Source organism: Sesamum indicum, linkage group LG2 (genome assembly GCF_000512975.1).
Source record: "Sesamum indicum cultivar Zhongzhi No. 13 linkage group LG2, S_indicum_v1.0, whole genome shotgun sequence".
Classification (NCBI taxonomy): Eukaryota; Viridiplantae; Streptophyta; class Magnoliopsida; order Lamiales; family Pedaliaceae; genus Sesamum; species Sesamum indicum.
Window position 1 is genome coordinate 15,624,204 of NC_026146.1, and position 18,507 is coordinate 15,642,710.

An 18,507-nucleotide genomic window follows, 5' to 3' on the forward strand; every position below is an offset into this window, starting at 1 on the left:
CCGGCGGGGCCACTGCCCCCCTGCCCGCTGCCGCCTGCGCGGACTGTGCCGGCCGGACAGGACAGTGCCTGCCTGCGCGCGGGCGCCTGTGCGGGCACTGCCGGGCGCGCGCGCGCGCGCCTGCGCGGACAGTGCCGGCCGCGGGCGCCTCGCGGACAGTGCCTGCCTGCGCGCGGGCGCCTGTGCGGGCACTGCCGGGCGCGCGCGCGCGCGCCTGCGCGGACAGTGCCGGCCTGCGCGCGGGCGCCTGTGCGGGCACTGCCGGGCGCGCGCGCGCGCGCCTGCGCGGACAGTGCCGGCCTGCGCGCGGGCGCCTACGCGGGCACTGCCGGCCTGTGCGCGCGCCGGCGCGGACAGTGCGGGGCGCGCGCGCGCCTTGGCCGACCACTGCATGAAAATTTGCACGTCACCTCAAAATGACATGATTAATTCGTTTTTGTTGAAATAATTAATTTTTGAGGTGTGAAAATTTTTATTTAATTATTTTAATTATTAAAAAAATAATAAATAAAAGGAAAAATATGGGAAAAATATGAAGACACAATAGAATAATATTTTAATTTTTTACGCATCGTATTTGTATCGCAAAATTTTTTTGTTTTATTATATTCAGTTATATTGTGCGTCCCAAATGTTTGAAAAATAATTGGAAAAAAAACTGGAGAGTTCACGTTCAAATCCGCTGTTCTCCAACAAAAACATTATGTATACATGAGCATCTTTCTTGATGGCGCTTCTCAATTGAGCTACCAAATCATGATATTCTCCGTTACTAGCATCGGCCAACGCTGTCGTTGACACGAAGCAGTTGCCCAATACATTCTCCAAAACAAGAGGCGGGCTTGTTCTTCCCCTCAGGTTCACACCATGGGATGCAGCAAATGTCTTTTTCGTCTCCGGGTTTTCAGATTTCGCCACATCTATGAAAGGCTTCCAGATAAAAGCTGAGACGACTTCCACTCTTGTCGGGTTCTTCACATTTGATCCAGATGGAGAGGTACCCGCCGCCGCCGCCTGTTTAAGAGCTTCCAGTTTTCCTTATTGAACACGAATCTCTTGGTCACAATCTTCTTCTCCTTTGACGTGAGCTTTCGCAAGAAAGCTGGAGAGTCAGGAAATTCCCTGGGTGGGAAATAGTTGGCCAGGTCGAGAGTGAATCGAGGAACTTCAGCTTCTCCTCTGCACGAGGCCGCCCATGCGTTCAGAAATGTCATTATAGACGCCAAGTCGGCCAGCTTATGTGAAACACAAACTCCAATCGCGATTCCTCCACAGTCAAAGAAAGTGATTTTCACTGCGACAAGGGCCGCCCCTGGACGGGCGCCGGCAGTAGCATCTGCACCGCCAGGGATGAGGTGCTTCAACTGCTCGACGATGGGCTCTTGTAGAACATCACTAAGCAGAGCTCGAACTCGAGCTTCAATGAACTCAGCACCGGCGTCATTGCAGTCAACAACAGACCTATCTTCAACAATCCGTCCTGCTAATGGATAGAACAAGGTTAAAGTATTGGACAGTGATTGTTTCCACTGCTGAGAACTTTGGATATGGTTACTGCTAGTCAAGCCTCTCGATTCGTCTGCTTGATTGAAGAAAATCATGGGAATATAAACTGGGGGTGATATTTGATCAAGGTATGAAAGTTTTAGCTTTATGAGGTGAGGGGGAGTTTCAGATGAGGGTTTGACACCAATTCATCAGACAATATATGGTCACGTGTATTTAAAGAATTGATATACACCACAATTTATTAAATTATTATACAAAAGGTAGGCAATTTGTGCTTGTATTAATTTGAGTCACGTTGTTATTTGAATCAAATATTAAAAAAATAGCCATGAATATAGCACGATAATTGAGTTAATATTTCGTAAATTATTGCCATTTTTCAAACACGGCGGGGCTACAAAAGCTGTTCAGACCTACTCATTAATGTACATGTACCAAATAAATTAATACAAAATACTAATCCCATCTTAACAATTTTAATTTATGAGATATATTATATCATTGATTAGTCTAAACTGTAATTAGTTATTAAATTTGATTGGAATATTCTTTATTTCAATACAATGAAAATTTAAAATATTACTTTTACTTTTAACTTCAAAAAATATTTGAATTTTGATTAGTTATTAAATTTTAATAAATAGAACTTTTTGTCATATTTTTATAAGTCTTTTTAAAATTAAATGTTCGTTCTCTTTCTTTCTTTTTTTTTTATTATTATTAATGTCTATTTTGAACTTCTATACTATGATCTAAATGTTGCAAAAAAATATTCCACAAGAATTATCATTTTAAAATTTTTATTTTAATAAATATTGAGAGAATTTGTCTCTTTTGTAATTGTCCACAAGTTACAATGTCAAGATGATAGTAATTTAAAAAATGATACCTTTAATGATATTTTTTATATTTAATCATATTTCATAATCTTTTCAACCAAACATATATACTATCGTATATTCTTCTATTTATATAGCTTATATTTTTTTTCTAATTACTATTATAAATTTTAAATATTTTTATTGAAACAGTTATTAATCGTGACTAAAACTCTTTATTATTATTTATTTTATTAAAATTCTATTTCAATTCAACTACGTACATAATCAACAACTATCATTATAAAAACTAATTACAGAATTATTTAATTAGTATCATAATAATTTATTTAATTCCTTAATCCGTACAGCAACTTGTACACCTCCGCTGTTTCATGTAAATTAGTTGGAGGAGATAAAGATTCCACTAAAAAATATATATCTCTCGATTTGAATCTTTGAGAAAAAACAAAAGAACTCCCTTAAAATAATTTTTTTATACAAAAAAAAAATCCACCAAAAATAGTTTTAAATTTTAATTTAAAAAATGCATCCCATCAACTGTATATTTATAAAGATTGAACTATTAATTTTTGTTTCAATTTGGGACAAAGTTACCTTGGTTTTATTTCACTATGAGTTCTTTTATTTATTAATATTTAATTTTAATATTGATTTTTTAAATTTTTATTTATTGTTTGTAGACAAAGTTCTAAATTCATGTTTTGAACTCCGAGTTTCAATTTTTTTTTGTTTAGTTCATTCTACTAAAGAATTAATATTATTTCTACTAATATGATTTATTTTCAAAATTCAATTTAGTTCGTTATTTATTTTTCACAAATTATCTACTTCTTTATTTTTATATTTTATATATTATTGGATATATGTAAAAGATGATCTCTACATATTTAATAGAATGTCTTAATTGTGTGAAAGTAATTATCATATAAATACAAACTTTGGTAACTAAAATATATTGTATGTGTAGAAAAATATCATTTTTTTTAAATAATAATCAAAATAGATAGAAAATTTTGTTTTTAGGTAAAGAAATATATGCCATTCTATACCAATAATCCAAAAAATAAAGTTACGTTACGTGGAAAGATATGGATCCAGATGAATGATTTAAGAAATTTTTTCAAATGATTGTATATCAAACGAATGTAAAATCCATTACTATTATACAAAATACAGTTCAATATTGAAATATTTGAAATAATTTTTTATATAAAATTATTCAAACAAATAAAATATATTTATTATTAGGAATTTGTCAAAAATGTTCCTAAAAATAATAGTAAAATTTACATAATTGTAAAAACATCTCTCTATTTTCAAGTTCAATTTTAAATTAGTCTTTTATGAAAATATTCAAATAGGTTATGGGTTTGAAGATATGCGTACAATGTTATTTTTACTGTTGTCCAATATAATAGTAAGTGTTGTTTGAATTTTATTTGTCGACATTGTTGATCAACATAAAATTGATGTAATTATCTCGTTAGTTATTGATATTTGACAAAAATAATTGTAATCGAGTTACTTGACTAATAATAATCCATCGCTTCAAATAATAAAAATAGAGCCTTTTCTTCTTCTTTTTCTCCCAACAAGATATTAGCCCTGTTCAATATTAATTCTTTTCATGTGTTATTTTTAAATTTGTTAGAAATAGTTTGGTAGGTATGTTTCCCATATTGCAGATTAAAATATATTTTTTTTAATAAAGTGTCTTTTCACAAACAAAATTGCGAGGCTCTTATAAAATTAAAGTGGATAATAACTTGTGGAATGGAACACCAACCTTGTTGCATGTCGCATTTTTTGATGTCCAATTTCATATGAGGGCATGTGCTCCTTTGAGTCCTCTTTCTCTAAAGAACTGATCGTATAGACACACCTCTCATATCGATAAGTTTCTTTTATAATTATATACAAATTGAACAATAAATATTAGTAAATATGGCACATTTTATATATGTGCATAATTTTTAAAAATGAGTTCAAATAAATATTTTTAGAAATTGTATTATTAATTTTTGTAGAGTTAAAAAATACCTAAAATTATATATTAAGATAATAAGTTAATATAAATATTTTGATATTTATAAAAATATTGACAAACAAAGATAATAAATAATATTAGAGAAATAAAATTATACATGAAAAAAATAACTACCAAATGGTATTTATGAGAAAACCACGTTAAATGAAGGAGTAAGAAATTAATTTTAAAATTTGAAAAAAAATGACAGAACAAAATTAAGTGAGACACCAAAATAGTCCTCTCACTTAGTAATAGGATAAAATTATATTATTTCTTATTCTAATGACCGTTGGATTTTTTTGATCAAATATTGATCGTTAGATCTAATCAATTAATCTCAACCGTTAGATTTTGAAAAAATAAAAGGTCTAGATTCAACATATTATTTAATTTATATTATATATAAATAATTTAAAATTTTAAAAATATATTATTATTATATATTAAAAAAAAATAACTAACTACCCCACCCCCCCCCTTCCCCCCACATCTCGTCGCCGGCGACGAGATTTCGATTAAATCATCATATCTTCATAAATTCTTTACCAAATTGAGTGAGGCTGGTCTCCTTAGAATCGTTATGAAGAGACAAGTCTGATGGTGCTAGTTTGAGACCGAGATTCGATCGGACGGAGACGAATCGACGAAAAATATGTTCGGCGATCGTTGCTTGAGCCCACTTTCTATGATTGACGAAAACTCAAATTGAAGGTATGGAAATGTTCGTTTTGAAGAGAGGATTCTAATGGTACCATTGGGCGTCGGAAATTCATCCGGACGGCGTCGGAAAATTGTTTCGAAGTTTCCGGCAAAAGTGGGCGAAATACCAGATTTTCTTTCTTTTTTTTTTTAATTTTTTAATTAATTTTAATTATATTAGTTAAAATATATTTTAGTAAATTAAGAATATTTTAGATAATTATAATAATTAAATATTTTGGCTAATTAATAATAATTATTGTAATTAAATATATATTTTAATTAATTAAAAATAATAGTTAAATTTAATATTTAATATTTCAATTTAAATTTAATATGCCAAAATTTAATTTATTTTTTAAGGTGATAAATGACAAAAAGAATACACAAAACAAGCAAAAAATCCCTTTGTGTGTTATATAGATCCATAGAGGGGTATTTTGGTCCAAAAAATCATTAAATATCAACCTAAATCGCAGAAAAAGACTACCAAACGCAGCAGACGCGCGTCTTCTCCACTTCCCGTTAGTAGCTGACAGAATGGTGGTTTTTTGTTGACTAAAACAAAACATGAGGGGGGTTTTATCCTATTTTGAAAACAGAGAGATGCTTTTTGCAGACTTTTAAAAACACAGGGGGGTCTTATGCATTTTGTCCTAGTAATAAAGAATAGATATTATACGTTTTATATAATTAATTTAGAGTTATTCAGATAGAATTCGAACAAGAATTTTTGGTCGAGCTCTTTTGACCAACATGAATTTCTCTCTTGTGATTGTGTAATTGCTGCGTAGGAGATTTGATCTGAAGGTCTCCAGGTGAATAAAACCTTTCACAGCCAACTGGGGACTTAAAGTTATGCCAAGAATTTCCTTACAAATGAACAACTCTAACATCTGAACTCCACACTAGTAGCTTAGCATAATTACTTGTATTGAAGCAGAAAGCAATTCTACGGAACATAATACAATTATAAGCGGAGTTGGCTGCCGAGTAAACTCGTCTTTAGAAAACATACGCTAGCAGTAAGCAGATATTCCTGGGAGTTGTATACTGGGATTTGGGCAAGTTGCTCTTTGTATGACCTTAAAAATGTGGATCATCGGCCGAGAAGCTTGACCACCCAGGCACCACCCAAGTAGAGACCCATAAGGGGACCCGCTAGGAGCATTTGAGTGAGAGGATCTGTTGATGGTGTGAGTATAGCAGCTGCAATTACTGAACCTACCACCACATATCTCCATACCGACAACATTTGTTCTGAGGACACCAAGCCAAGTTGTCCAAGAAGTACCTGTATTACAGGAACCTGAAGAAGGAGAACAAAAGAAAGTCAATTTTCCAAAAGTAGAGTGGAGAAATTGTGATCTGATGAATGCATTTGTGAGCAGAAAAATATTTGACTTTGAGATCTGAAGAATTGGAAATGATCTTAAAGGCCATGGTAACTGTTCCCATTTCGTCTTCCCTCCAGAAACATCTACTGGATATCAGACTGTCAGGACTTTCTTAATATCCTTTAAACCTCTGGCTCAATCTCCAGCCTCTAATCTATTATTTTGTTCTTTTATAAAAGATAATAATGGATATGCTATCATAAGTATGACAAGAGTTTTGAGACAAGAGCTTTATGAGAGCCGAGTTCTGAGACAAGAGCTTTATGAGAGCCATCAATAACAGAAAATGTAGCGATCACATGACAATTATTGCCGGTTAGAAGTGCTTCCACTAAGGAACCGACTTCAGCATGTCTGATGCTACATTTACAAACAAAAACTCATTGAACTGGGAATACAGAAATATTCTCCAACAACTAAGAACCCTCAAGCCTGAGCAAGTAGCTAAAATAAAGATTCAATGTGAGAGCAATATTCTGGAAACTGTTTCTGTTTTTTAACTACAAATACCCTCAATGTATGCATCTCCCTCTCTGAGTTAACTTGGCAACCACCATCAGCCTCCAGCAGTAAACAAAAAGACTAATCAATTCACATGCACAAGTAGGATGATGTTCTTGGTTCTGGATATTCATCAGGCTTAAAACCTCCTGAGTTTTCTAACCTTGTTGATGCCCTCAATTCCCTCAGAAACAAACAGTAAAAGAGTGAATAAAGAATAACTGAACTTTCTCTATCTCTTTGCTGGGAATGAGATGGTCCTTAAACAAACTAAGGAAATTCAACAACCACCCTAAAGAATAAAATAGTAATTCAATCAAAAGAAGAGTAAAGAACAGATAAAATCAAAGTTCATCAGAAGAGGTCTCCTCAGCAACTTCTGAAAACCTAGCTACTTCAAATTTAAGGAAATCAGCAAAAGTATGAAACGACCAAGAGCATATAGTAGATTCACAGAATGAAAATACTTAATATATAAATGCCAACCAAATCACATGCTCATTTTTAATATAAATATCTGCCAGCAATAAATGAACATCAGCAAAGTGGAATTCTGGATAAAGGTGAGAATTCAGGACATGTTTTGACTATGATAAAATCACTAACATTAGAATCCACATGCTGTCATAGGCAAGGGGAAACGATACACGTTAAAAGAAAATTTTACCTGGAAAGACAATCCAGTACTAAACATAAGCACAAGCACAAATTCGAAGTATTGATCAATTGACCACAGAGATTCAACCACCCCTTCCGCGTAACTAACAAAGAATGTCAAGGCTGCCGGGGTAAGAACATAGTAAGAGAAGATGATGCCTGCATAGAAAAGGACTGAGGAACCTAGGACAATTGGCCCGAGAAATCTTCTCTCTGCCTTTGTCAAACCTGGAAGAATAAAAGCTATGATCTCATAGAGGATTACAGGGCTTCCGAGTAAAATGCCACAGTATCCTGATACCTGCACAAAAGATTCTATTACAAAATGCCCAAAATGTATTCTATAAGAAAAAATATATTATTTTGTAGGGGCACTGGGCCACATCATTATCAACAATGCAAGGTAACCATTTTGTTCTAAGTTAGCCAGACAATGGTGAAAAAGTCACTAGAAATTTTCAGTGTAAAAAATTGCTGTTTTTTTTTTTTCAATGAACCATAAGAAAGACCCTAGGAGGTCTACTACTTTAACTATAATTAAACTTCCTGAAATATATAAATTGTTAAGGAGAATAAGACACGTATCTTCTAGATAAGAATGAACTAGCAATAGTGTTTTGTGGCAGTCAAATTTTGCAGCTTATGTTCTACAGGTTGGAAAAATGGAATGTGTTTCAACAATCAAAACTTTGAGTTAATAAATACAATTTGCAATCTCTCAACAACAAAGGAAAATGCAAACAGGCAATAGTAGACATAACAGGAGACTGAGATCAGATACAATTTAACTGCTGTCAAGTCAAGATAGAGTTATCACATATCTCTTACCACATCTTTTGAACCTCGTCTTACCTGACTGTTAGTCTGGAACTACAAAGCTACTGCAATGATTTTAGGGAGCACCACTCATGTGTAAGGTTCACTTGAAGAGTCACCATTTTGATGCACAAACATCATGGCATGATGAGTAGCTTTAGATGGTAAAATACTATTCAAAATTGCAGGTATGGATAATACAACCATACAAGAAAAAATGATGCAAAATAGAATGGACAAGTTTCAGCTGAACCGACTCTTGATACTTTCACTAAATGCATAAAAGTTCCAATCGCAGTCTTTTTTAGTGGTGCAGAAAGTAGAAATAATGATTCAACGAGTAAACTAACTTAAGGAAGAAGTTAGGATGGGCTCAAACCTTCAGGGATGTGAAGAAAAATTCCCCAGGTGCCAGCTGTAGAAAACGCACCCCTTGTGCACTAACTGGAGCTTCAAGAAACATAATGAGTTCCTTAGAGAATGCAAAACATCCAGCCATGGCAGCTCCGACAGCCAAAACCGACACAAAGATTCTTCCTCTCAATTCCTCTAAATGGTCATATATACTCATTTCTTTATCATCAGGGAGGAGCTCTTTATTAGGATAAAAAAAATCATAAATAAAATTTCCTCCATCATCCGATTTATTGTTCAGAGAAGGTTTTTCCAATGCCCCATTACTAGAATCTGAAATTTCACAAGAGATATAATTTAGAAGCAGAAAGAACATTAGTAAAATATGAAAGGAAAATGGAAATACTGTAAGACGAATACAGAGGTGTAATATGTGCAGACCAAAAGTTACAATTCTCTAGTCTTAGCCTGATGCAAAATGGAGAAGCAGTGTGCACTTTAGGAAAAATGCAGGCCAACAAGCTCGGCATGAGGACACTGTTAAGGAAGATCCATTAAACAAATAACTCAAAAGGGAGGCATTAAAGTTTTGTGGCCTCCCTGAAGTACTTAACCCTTCTTAATCGCCTAAAGATAGCATTACAATCTGAGATGGGTGGGCAGCATGTATAAGACAAAGAAAAAGTGCAACTGTGGTGTTAACAGGAGGACCTTCTAATCAGATGTTAAATTAACAAATTCAGTTCCTTTAGATGTGGCCTGCTAGCCCATAGAAAAAACGAGTGCTAATACAATAATCAATAGAATATTGTAATTCACTTGAAAGACACCACAAACTTGCTTGTTACCTTAGAAAGACTTTTGAACCTAGTTGAGACGTAGAAACATATGCAGGGAGCTCATCTTATATACAAAAGACAAAGGTGCATTGCCAGTTCTCAATAGCCAAACAAAAAGAACTTATAATTTTTTGATAAATAAGATAATTACATATGCACATATGAGAAATTTCAAATGGTCGCACAATGACTTATGATCCAACACAAAATCATTTAAGACCATAATCACTGGCCTGGAAAACATTGTCTTTTGTGACGTATGAAAAGTAGTGCAGCAACTAAGTTTACACTCAAATTATCATAATAAGAAAATCTCTCTTCTAAATCAAATAAGAGTTGCAACTTATATTTAGCAAAGCATTTATCCCAAGCTTCACAAATTAGTAAAGCAGTTGCAACTATATTTAGCAAAGCATTTACTCGCAAGCTTCAAAATTAGCATGTATTCAACGTTTATGCTTCAATTTTTGCTGCACCAACTTTACTTACTATTTCCACCTAAAACAAAAATTATATTTACCTCTAGATACCAGAAAACACCACAATCAGAAAACTACCGATATCTGTGTTTGTCTCCAACAAACAGATGAAAAGCTAAATCGGATTACATCACACGCCATATATATATCCAAGTTCGCGCCTATTAAAAAAACAAAGATGAAAAACCCTCATAATTATGACCAGACAACACATTTACCATCAGCAATCAACTACCAACTCCTTCGAGAAAACTAGAAATATACTCTAAGATCAAGCCAAACAAAGATCATGAAACTCAAAAATATTTCTCGAACAAAATCAATTGAGAAAAGGGTTTTACTTTACCAAGTCCATCTCCAACAGCCGAGACAGCTCCATTTAAGCTGCCACCATTGATTTTGGGCTGCTTCTCAGCGACGTCCTCAACTGCGGAGCAAACTGTTGTACTGAATTTCTTGAAATGTATCTCCTTTGAGAGGCCCAGTACCTTGGATCTTCTTTGATCAATGCTTATGATTGTCCTCGGTTTGCTTTTTGTGTTCAAGCATTTGAAACAAGGGGCGGTATGCTTGAGCTGTGGACTGCCGATGAGGGCTCTCGTGCTTCCCATTGCTGCTGCTTCTCTCTCGGTGTGTGTTGTGCGTGTGAAAATATTGCGTTGATCCGAGCTCGCACCAGAACGCACTGAATGCTGATCATGGTCTTCTGAGCTTGACGGGGGATATTTTGGGGGCGAAAACACAGTGCATTATAGTGAGTACCGCATGATTTTTCTATTGTGCGCTTTTTCGGGTAGGTGAATTATATTACTAATATTTAAAAGGAAGCATATTTCGCTTATAAATGATATTTATGACAATGTGATATCAATTATTTTATTATATCAATAAAATTTAAAATGATTTTTTATTTTTTTAATATAATATACTAACTTATAACGTATTATCATAACAACTATACATAATTTTTATCGAATCTCAAAAAAAAAAAAAATATTCTATACTGGCCTTTTTATTATTTGAATAAAAAACAGACTTGCAATAATTATATTTATGTATAAAAAAATAATAATAATAAAATTAGTAAAAGTTTTTTATTGTTATAAAAATTGGAACGAAGTGTTTGTTACGTGCTAAAATTGGAATTGGATGTTTGGATGTATGGTTTGAAAATGATTTTGGTACTGCAACGTTTTTCACATTTTCGATTGTGAAGTGCGTTATACGCGCCGCCTACTACTACTAATGGGCTGATGAAAGAGTTGGGCCCAATATTCTTAAATTGAGATGCTCCTCTCACTGTGAGGGTGCACACGGTACTATTTCAATTTTTTTAAAATTAATTTTAAATTAAATTGTCATTCATGATTTTATAAAATAATCTTTTTTTAATTTTCACTTTTAAAACTAAAATCAAATGTCCAATTTTATGTGATTTTGAGTGGTTTTAATACTTATAAAAAAATAGGAGGTCAAGATTAACAAAGATAAAAGAATGAGACAAGCGTTTGTATGTAGTAATTAAGAAAAACCAACATTATGTACCATAAACCACGAACACTTTCCATGATTTTAAGTAGATTAAAATATAATAACATATATAGTAATCCAACAAGAAAACACTTAATCCAAAAAAGATCAAAGATCGATTATGGACATATTAAATATATTATTAAGAAAGCATATCAAATTTAGTTGTGTCCTTAATCAATATTTGATAAATAGTACTAGGTAATAGTCTATGTATCAAATTTAGTTGTACTCTAATGAAGATTTCTTTCAAATTAGTCGTATATAACCGTTGAGGTTGCACAAAAGCTTGATCCTTCCAATTATGAGAACGACAAAATTATTATCAATAGATTCAATAAAAATTTAAAGGCATAAACTAAGAGAGAACAAAGAAAAAAGACAAAAAGACGGATCAATAGATTCACTAAAAATTTAAAGGCATAAACTAAGAGAGAACAAAGAAAAAAGACAAAAAGACGGAACACAAATGAGGGCGGTATGAGAGAGAAGAGAGGAGGAAAAGGGGGAGAAAAAATACGAGAGGAAAAATGAATAAAAATATGGGCAATCGTCAAATGTGCTCAAAATTTGAATGGATTTAAAGAACTAAACATATTTACTTTTGCATAAATTCAAATATAAATTTTACAAAATGGGCTTTGCAATATGGATCTTTAATAATATACGAAATTTGTGTTTATATAATTTGAATATGAAATCCTTTTGAAAAATTAATTATTTAACAAGTAATTATATATAAGGTTTTAAAAACTAATTAAATATAATATATATATATTATATTTAAATTGAAAAAATTGGAATTTTCTTTTTGGCTAAAAAGAGAAAAACTTGCACGCATGTATGTATAGTATAAGTATAGTGTATAGCATCACCACCGGTCCACCGCCACCTTAATTTTCCCGCCATTTCGTACTGACCTCCATCCCCTAATCAATCAATCTCTACATTTTCATATCTCAGAGTAAAGAAAGAAAGCCGAGACGGAAGAAGAGGCAATGGGCCGCCTCAATCCAGCAGAGCAAGCCAAAATCATCCTCAGGAGCAGGATTTCCAGTCCCTCTTTCGTCTTCTCCTTCTTCTCCCAATCCCCCGACTCCAACTACAGGTGCATTCCTTTTTCATTTTTATCGTGTGTTTTTTTTTGCTGGAAAGATAGCGCAGGAGCTCTGCGCAAGGATTAAGTTGGTCAGGGAGTCCATACAGTTATTTGATTTTAATTCTTTCAGTGGTGTATTTATTCCATTAATTCGTGAGTATGCGGAAAGTGTGATGTTGAATTTGGTGATTTTCAGTTTTTCAGTGTCAACCCAAGTGGGGAACCCTGTTTCAATTTTACATTATGTGACTTGATATAAAGTTCTAATCTGTTTGTTGATTCAGCGTCTATGTTATGATTTTACCCGGGAATTGGATCCGTTTATTGGAAAATCCTTCTCAGTAATGGGAAGTCATATAAGTTACCAAATTGCTTGAATTTTTTAACAGTTTCGGTTAAGTTTCTATGAAGGTTAGCTTCAGCCATTTACATTATGTATTTTCCTATCACTATATTTTTTGCACCCTCTTAATTTTTGTTTCATGCCTCACGGTGGAAGATATAGGCATGACGAGGAGTTGACTTTTTGATTCATTTTTCTTTTTGTTTCAGTAAATTGAAATATATAATATCAAGTTCGGTAACTGAGGCATGTAACAATTCTGTTCTGCTTCTTGGTCCTCGAGGTTGTGGAAAAGTTGCGGTGTGTCCCATTTCTTCCTTTATATCTTTACTGGGTGAAAATTCAGTGATTTTGTAATTTTTGGATTGTATATTTACATTATATTGTATGTTCTTGCTATTTGTCCCCTTTATTTTGGATAGGTGTTAGAGATAGTTCTTGAAGAACTATTGAAAGAGCATCCAGATATGATCTCTGTGGTACGACTTCTATATTTACATATTACTCCATATAATAGTGTTTGTTTTCCACCTTGGAAAAGCTTTAAACTATTTTTTTGACACCTTTCTGGATCTTTGCATGATTTCTATTTTTGTATTATTTCAGATTAGACTCAACGGACTTCTGCACTGTGACAACAATTGCGCCTTGAAGGTCGAACTGCCAATGCTTCCCCCTTGCTGCTATACCGATTGTATGAATATTTTGTTAGTTCAAATGCAAACAACAGAAAGTCTGGGCTATGCAACTGCAGCTTTGGAAACTGAACTGACCAAATCGTTAATTCAAATATTTTAAACTGGATTTAGCTTCCACAATGCACATTTCAAGACACACAAATGTAGCTTATTTTTCCTTTTTTGCAGTATCCCTTCGTTTTCTATAACGACAACCCTCAAAAGTCGTAATTCAAGATCCCGAGAGTTTTTTTCAGAAAGGTTACAGATAATTGTATATGCAAAGCGAACTATTAACAAGCACGAGTAAAATTTGCCTTTGCCCAAAATACTCAAGATTTTCCCAGATTCCAGAAACATGAAAGTTTGGTGAAGAAATTATCCAAAGCAATTTATATAACTGCCATACTGCCTTTGGTTACAAAAGTCACTATAGTGCCTCTGTTATCCCACAACTGTAAAAACTATTGACTTCTGGTTTTTTCCTTGTTCTTATTTGGAATAAATTTTAGATGCAGAGGCCCGTAGGGAGTTAAGGCAAAATGTCACTATCTTTTTTGTGCTTAACAATTTCTATGTACAAGGGGATGGCTTTATCATGTGAATAAAACAATGTGTTATTTATGTTAGTGCCTTAAGTAACGCGTCCAATTTCCAAATGTGATACTTCTTTAACGTACATAAATCATTGTGCAGGAGATAGCCAGGCAATTGTGTTTGGAGCATCACTTGATGTTCTCTAAAATGGTAATGTCATTTGTGCTGGTTTAAGTTGCAATATTTAATTTGATCTTACCAATTTGCTGCTCTTTCTTGGATCATTTGGCAGGCGTCATATGATGATAACTCCCAATTCTTGCTATCCATGTTGCGGTAAGTTGATTGGTTAATGCTTCCAGTATTTTTTGGAAAAGAAAGAGGTCCTGAGATCTTGATATTTGTTTTAACGATGCTAGTTTCTCCATTCATTTTAACAGGGAGTGTGGATTAGCACATAAAACAATTGTTTTTGTGCTAGATGAGTTTGACCTTTTCACACAGGTAATAGCATGAAGTGCTGAAAAAATTACCTCAAGATAGGTTGAGTTTTGGGGGTCTGTTTCTGCACAAAAGGCATGAGTAATTCTTCTTCGGTGCAGGGAAAACAGCGTCTACTTTATAGTTTGCTTGATGCAATGCAATCTATCACATCACAAGCTGTTGTAGTTGGAGTGAGTTGCAGACTGGTATGCTGCCTGCACATCTAATTTGATGCATTGTCTCTGAGATTGGACACCACTTACCTGATTTTACCGTAAAACTAGTGATTCTAACGAAAGCCCATGCTTAATTTCTGTGGCTTATTGTAGCACCAAGTGCACATGTATCCAGCTTTATCCATATGGAACCCTATGTGCCGTTGTGCCTGTTAGTGATGCATTGACTGCATAACATGATCCAGTTTGAGAAATTTTATTCATTTTGAAGTGGGTCCTGAGCTTTCAGAAAAATGCTCAAACCTTGTTTCTGGTTTGTAGGATGCTGATCAACTGTTGGAGAAAAGAGTAAGATCTCGTTTTTCGCATAGGAAGTTGTTGTTTCTTCCTCCCTCAAGGGAAGATTGCCAAAGGTGAAGTGTTTTTCTCCTGCCTCAAACGCGTGTGCTTGCTCTTTCTCAAGAGCTCTGTTTATCATAACTTATGCTGTTGATGTGCAGGCTTGTAGAGCACATTCTACTATTGCCAACAGATTCAAGTCTTCCAAATGATTATACAGCTGCTTTTAATGCAAAACTTCTTGTATCCTTCGCTGAAAGCATCATCAACGTTTTCTGAAAAGTTGGCTTTTTCAAAAATAAAATGAATTTTTGTTAACTGCAAAATTTCCTGGAATTGTTTTACTATGCAGAATCCGAGAAGATATGTCGATTCAAACATATGTTTTTATCAGATATAAGTACAGATGTTATATTATGAGTTTTGTTGTCTTTTTATTGCCTGATCTCAACTAGAGAGAACCAGTCCTTTCCTCCACCAAATTCACAGACAAGTTTGCGATGTTTACCTCTTCTTGAACTGTTTAACAACAATTCTGCAGAGAGAGAAATTACTTCGACAAGTTTGCAATTTTTCCCTCTTCTTGAATCTTCTGCATTCAGTAGACATGGTCAGAGGTCCTTAACATTTCACAGAATATTCTAGCAGATGAGAAATTCAAAGGAATCATCGATACATTATGTTACTCTGATTCAAGTGTTGGCCATCTATTGAGATTTCTGTAAGTGTAAGTCAGTATGTTTTTGAAGTGGAATATGTATAGTATTTTTACTTTCTGTTCAGTGACATGATGATTGCCAACAGGTTCTCTGCTATTTGTCATATGGACATGAATTCTGGTTTCCTATCTGTTAAGAATTTTAAATCAGCACTTCGAAGCATGCAAAGACAGCCAAAGCTGGAGGCTTTAAAAGGTGAGTACATAGTCCCTATGTAGACTTCATCTTTGCATCCTAACAGGCAGCTACTGCAGTGGTATTTTATTCACTTACCTTCTTTCATGGACGTTTCTCTTTTTTGATTCTATACATTTGAATTCTTCATCCTTGTTTAATCCTTTAGTGGGCAAGAACATTAGAAACACCAACATGAATTCTATGCTGAAAAATTGCAAATTCAACTGTTTGTGCAGATTGCTCAGTTCTAGAGCTTTACATTCTGGTTTGCATGAAGAGGTTAGAAGTCAAAGAGCTGGAATTATGCAACTTTAATTCTATAATGAAAGGTGTGCTTAAATTTCACTCTTGTCTCTCCTCTGTGGATTCCTCCCTGACACATCATCGCCCTTGCAGAGTACAAAAGCATCCATGACACCTTCCAAACATCCGACTATTATGCACGGAATGTATGCTTACGGGTAAGTGTGAAACTTCTTAAACTATTGATGGATCTGAAACTGAAGAATGCACTTAACTTCTGTAAGCATGTGAAATGATTTGAACTTTTAGGCCTTTGAGCATCTTTTGGAGCGTGCACTGATCTCCTTTGAGGACAATAAAGGGCATGGCCAATCTGCTGAGTTCCGACCGGTGAAGCTTGTAATATCATGGCATGAACTACATCAAGGGCTGAAATCCCATCGCTCTTGTCCAGTGCGTTCCATTTTCCAGAAATCCAAAATCTAACATGCTAATTAATCTTCTCACCCATGGTTCATTTGTGTGAATTCTGATTTCTATACATTATAATGCTACCTGTAACTCATGGAATTTGAACATGTTATGTGGGGAAAAATGATTTCTGTAGCATTCGTGTTATCTAACAGATCTTTCTTGGGATTATTTAGCATACCTCAAAGATATTAACTCTAGTGTGAATTACATAACCACAGGCAATCTTGCATAAATTAATGGATCGCGAAGGTTGAACTGCTAAAAGATTGACTCTGGCAGTGGTTTAGGTCAGCTGCAGCTTGAAGAATTCTATAGCCTCCCCAAAGAAAACAATTGTGTCTGCTGAATGTTAGGACGGACAACTCTGATCCGATGGCACTGATAGTAGTTACTGAGGAAAAGGTTTAGTTGACTTGTATGTTGACGAAATGATCTGTATTTCTTTGGATTTCCATTCTTTTTCTTGCTTGTAGCTTAGTCATGCAATTCTTACCAGTAAATGTGCAAATGTTGCTGTAACATAACTCGTGAAAAGATGATGCTTTTCTGCAGCCTGCCCCCTCATTTAATTCGGTTCCATGCTCCCTCGCACTATAGCAGTGAAGTATGGATCGATCTCTGGTTCCAACTTGTTCTTAACAAGACTAAAATTTGAACAAGATAAAGATGTTGTGGGAAGTATGGTTTATAAGTGGTGGTGCAAATAGGAGACACGAATTGCAACAGTTATATTTCTTGAGAAGCGATTAGGTACACTTGAATAGCCCTTGATGTTACACTGAGTATTACTCGACTTCTAACTTCCAGCCGTCCTCCTTTTTTCTACGAAGTGGAGGGTACTTATACTATTGGATGCATTCAATGCGCCTAGGCGAAAATATAATTTCATCCTCCAACATATGGTTACTCTGATAATTAGCTAGGTGAATACAAATATATTTTCTCTCATGAATCTTGTTTGCTTGTAAACAGTCCATCTTGCTCTTGTGAGTTTTTTCGTCCTCCATCAATGAGGTACAAATTTTCAAGTATGGCCTGAAAGTGAGATTGTTTTTAGCAGGTGAGTGAAGATTGTTACTGAATGAGAACTACAACAATGTTTTCATACTACAAATTATGCAATAGGGACACTGCCAATACCATAAGCATAATTACATAAAGAAATATAGATAGTTACATATTTATGTAAGATTTTCTATACAAGTAAACTTCTCCTAGTACATTTCTAGTAATATACATATTTATGTAGGATTTCTGGAATATACCGTATTTATGCTTAAAATTTCTTAAAACATCAAATTATTTAAGTACTTAATACAATTCAAATATGATTTTTTTTAATATATATCTATATATATATAATATGTTTATCATGAAGTTGAACTCGATTCTATCGCCTTCGATCATCTCTTTACGATTTAATTAAATCAGCCTCACTCGAAATGCTTGTGTAAAATAAAATATTAATAGTATGTTAAAATTTGGGTCGAAAAAGACGAAAAGATATTGTATGAGTAATTTTTTTAGTTTAAATATTATTTTAATTGAAATTTCATTTAATTTGAAATAGTAGCAAACCTAAGTTGTA

General features: G+C 34.2%; 2 protein-coding genes and 1 pseudogene across 3 annotated transcripts; 1 reads left to right on the top strand and 2 right to left on the bottom strand.

The window, feature by feature from the left end:
- On the bottom strand, nucleotides 610–1,694 carry LOC105156728 (annotated as a pseudogene).
- Nucleotides 5,878–10,874, bottom strand: LOC105156335 (sec-independent protein translocase protein TATC, chloroplastic). The gene is made up of 4 exons (XM_011072430.2): nucleotides 10,469–10,874; nucleotides 8,830–9,137; nucleotides 7,645–7,935; nucleotides 5,878–6,388 (listed from the first exon to the last, which is right to left on the bottom strand). The coding sequence occupies exons 1-4, from the start codon at nucleotides 10,731–10,733 to the stop codon at nucleotides 6,179–6,181; spliced, it is 1,074 nt and encodes a 357-aa protein (XP_011070732.1). The 5' UTR covers nucleotides 10,734–10,874; the 3' UTR covers nucleotides 5,878–6,178.
- LOC105156336 (origin of replication complex subunit 4) lies at nucleotides 12,544–17,466 on the top strand. Of its 2 annotated transcripts, XM_011072431.2 has the most exons (16): nucleotides 12,544–12,760; nucleotides 13,304–13,394; nucleotides 13,517–13,573; nucleotides 13,701–13,748; nucleotides 14,468–14,518; nucleotides 14,601–14,644; nucleotides 14,749–14,812; nucleotides 14,911–14,997; nucleotides 15,289–15,380; nucleotides 15,468–15,549; nucleotides 15,942–16,027; nucleotides 16,111–16,220; nucleotides 16,439–16,531; nucleotides 16,599–16,663; nucleotides 16,755–16,898; nucleotides 17,138–17,466. In XM_011072431.2, exons 1-16 carry the CDS (start codon nucleotides 12,651–12,653, stop codon nucleotides 17,171–17,173), a joined length of 1,260 nt encoding a protein of 419 aa, XP_011070733.1. In that variant the 5' UTR covers nucleotides 12,544–12,650; the 3' UTR covers nucleotides 17,174–17,466. The 2 variants fall into 2 exon arrangements, with proteins under 2 accessions (XP_011070733.1, XP_020546986.1); XM_020691327.1 differs by lacking the exon at nucleotides 13,304–13,394 and having other exon boundaries at nucleotides 12,637–12,760.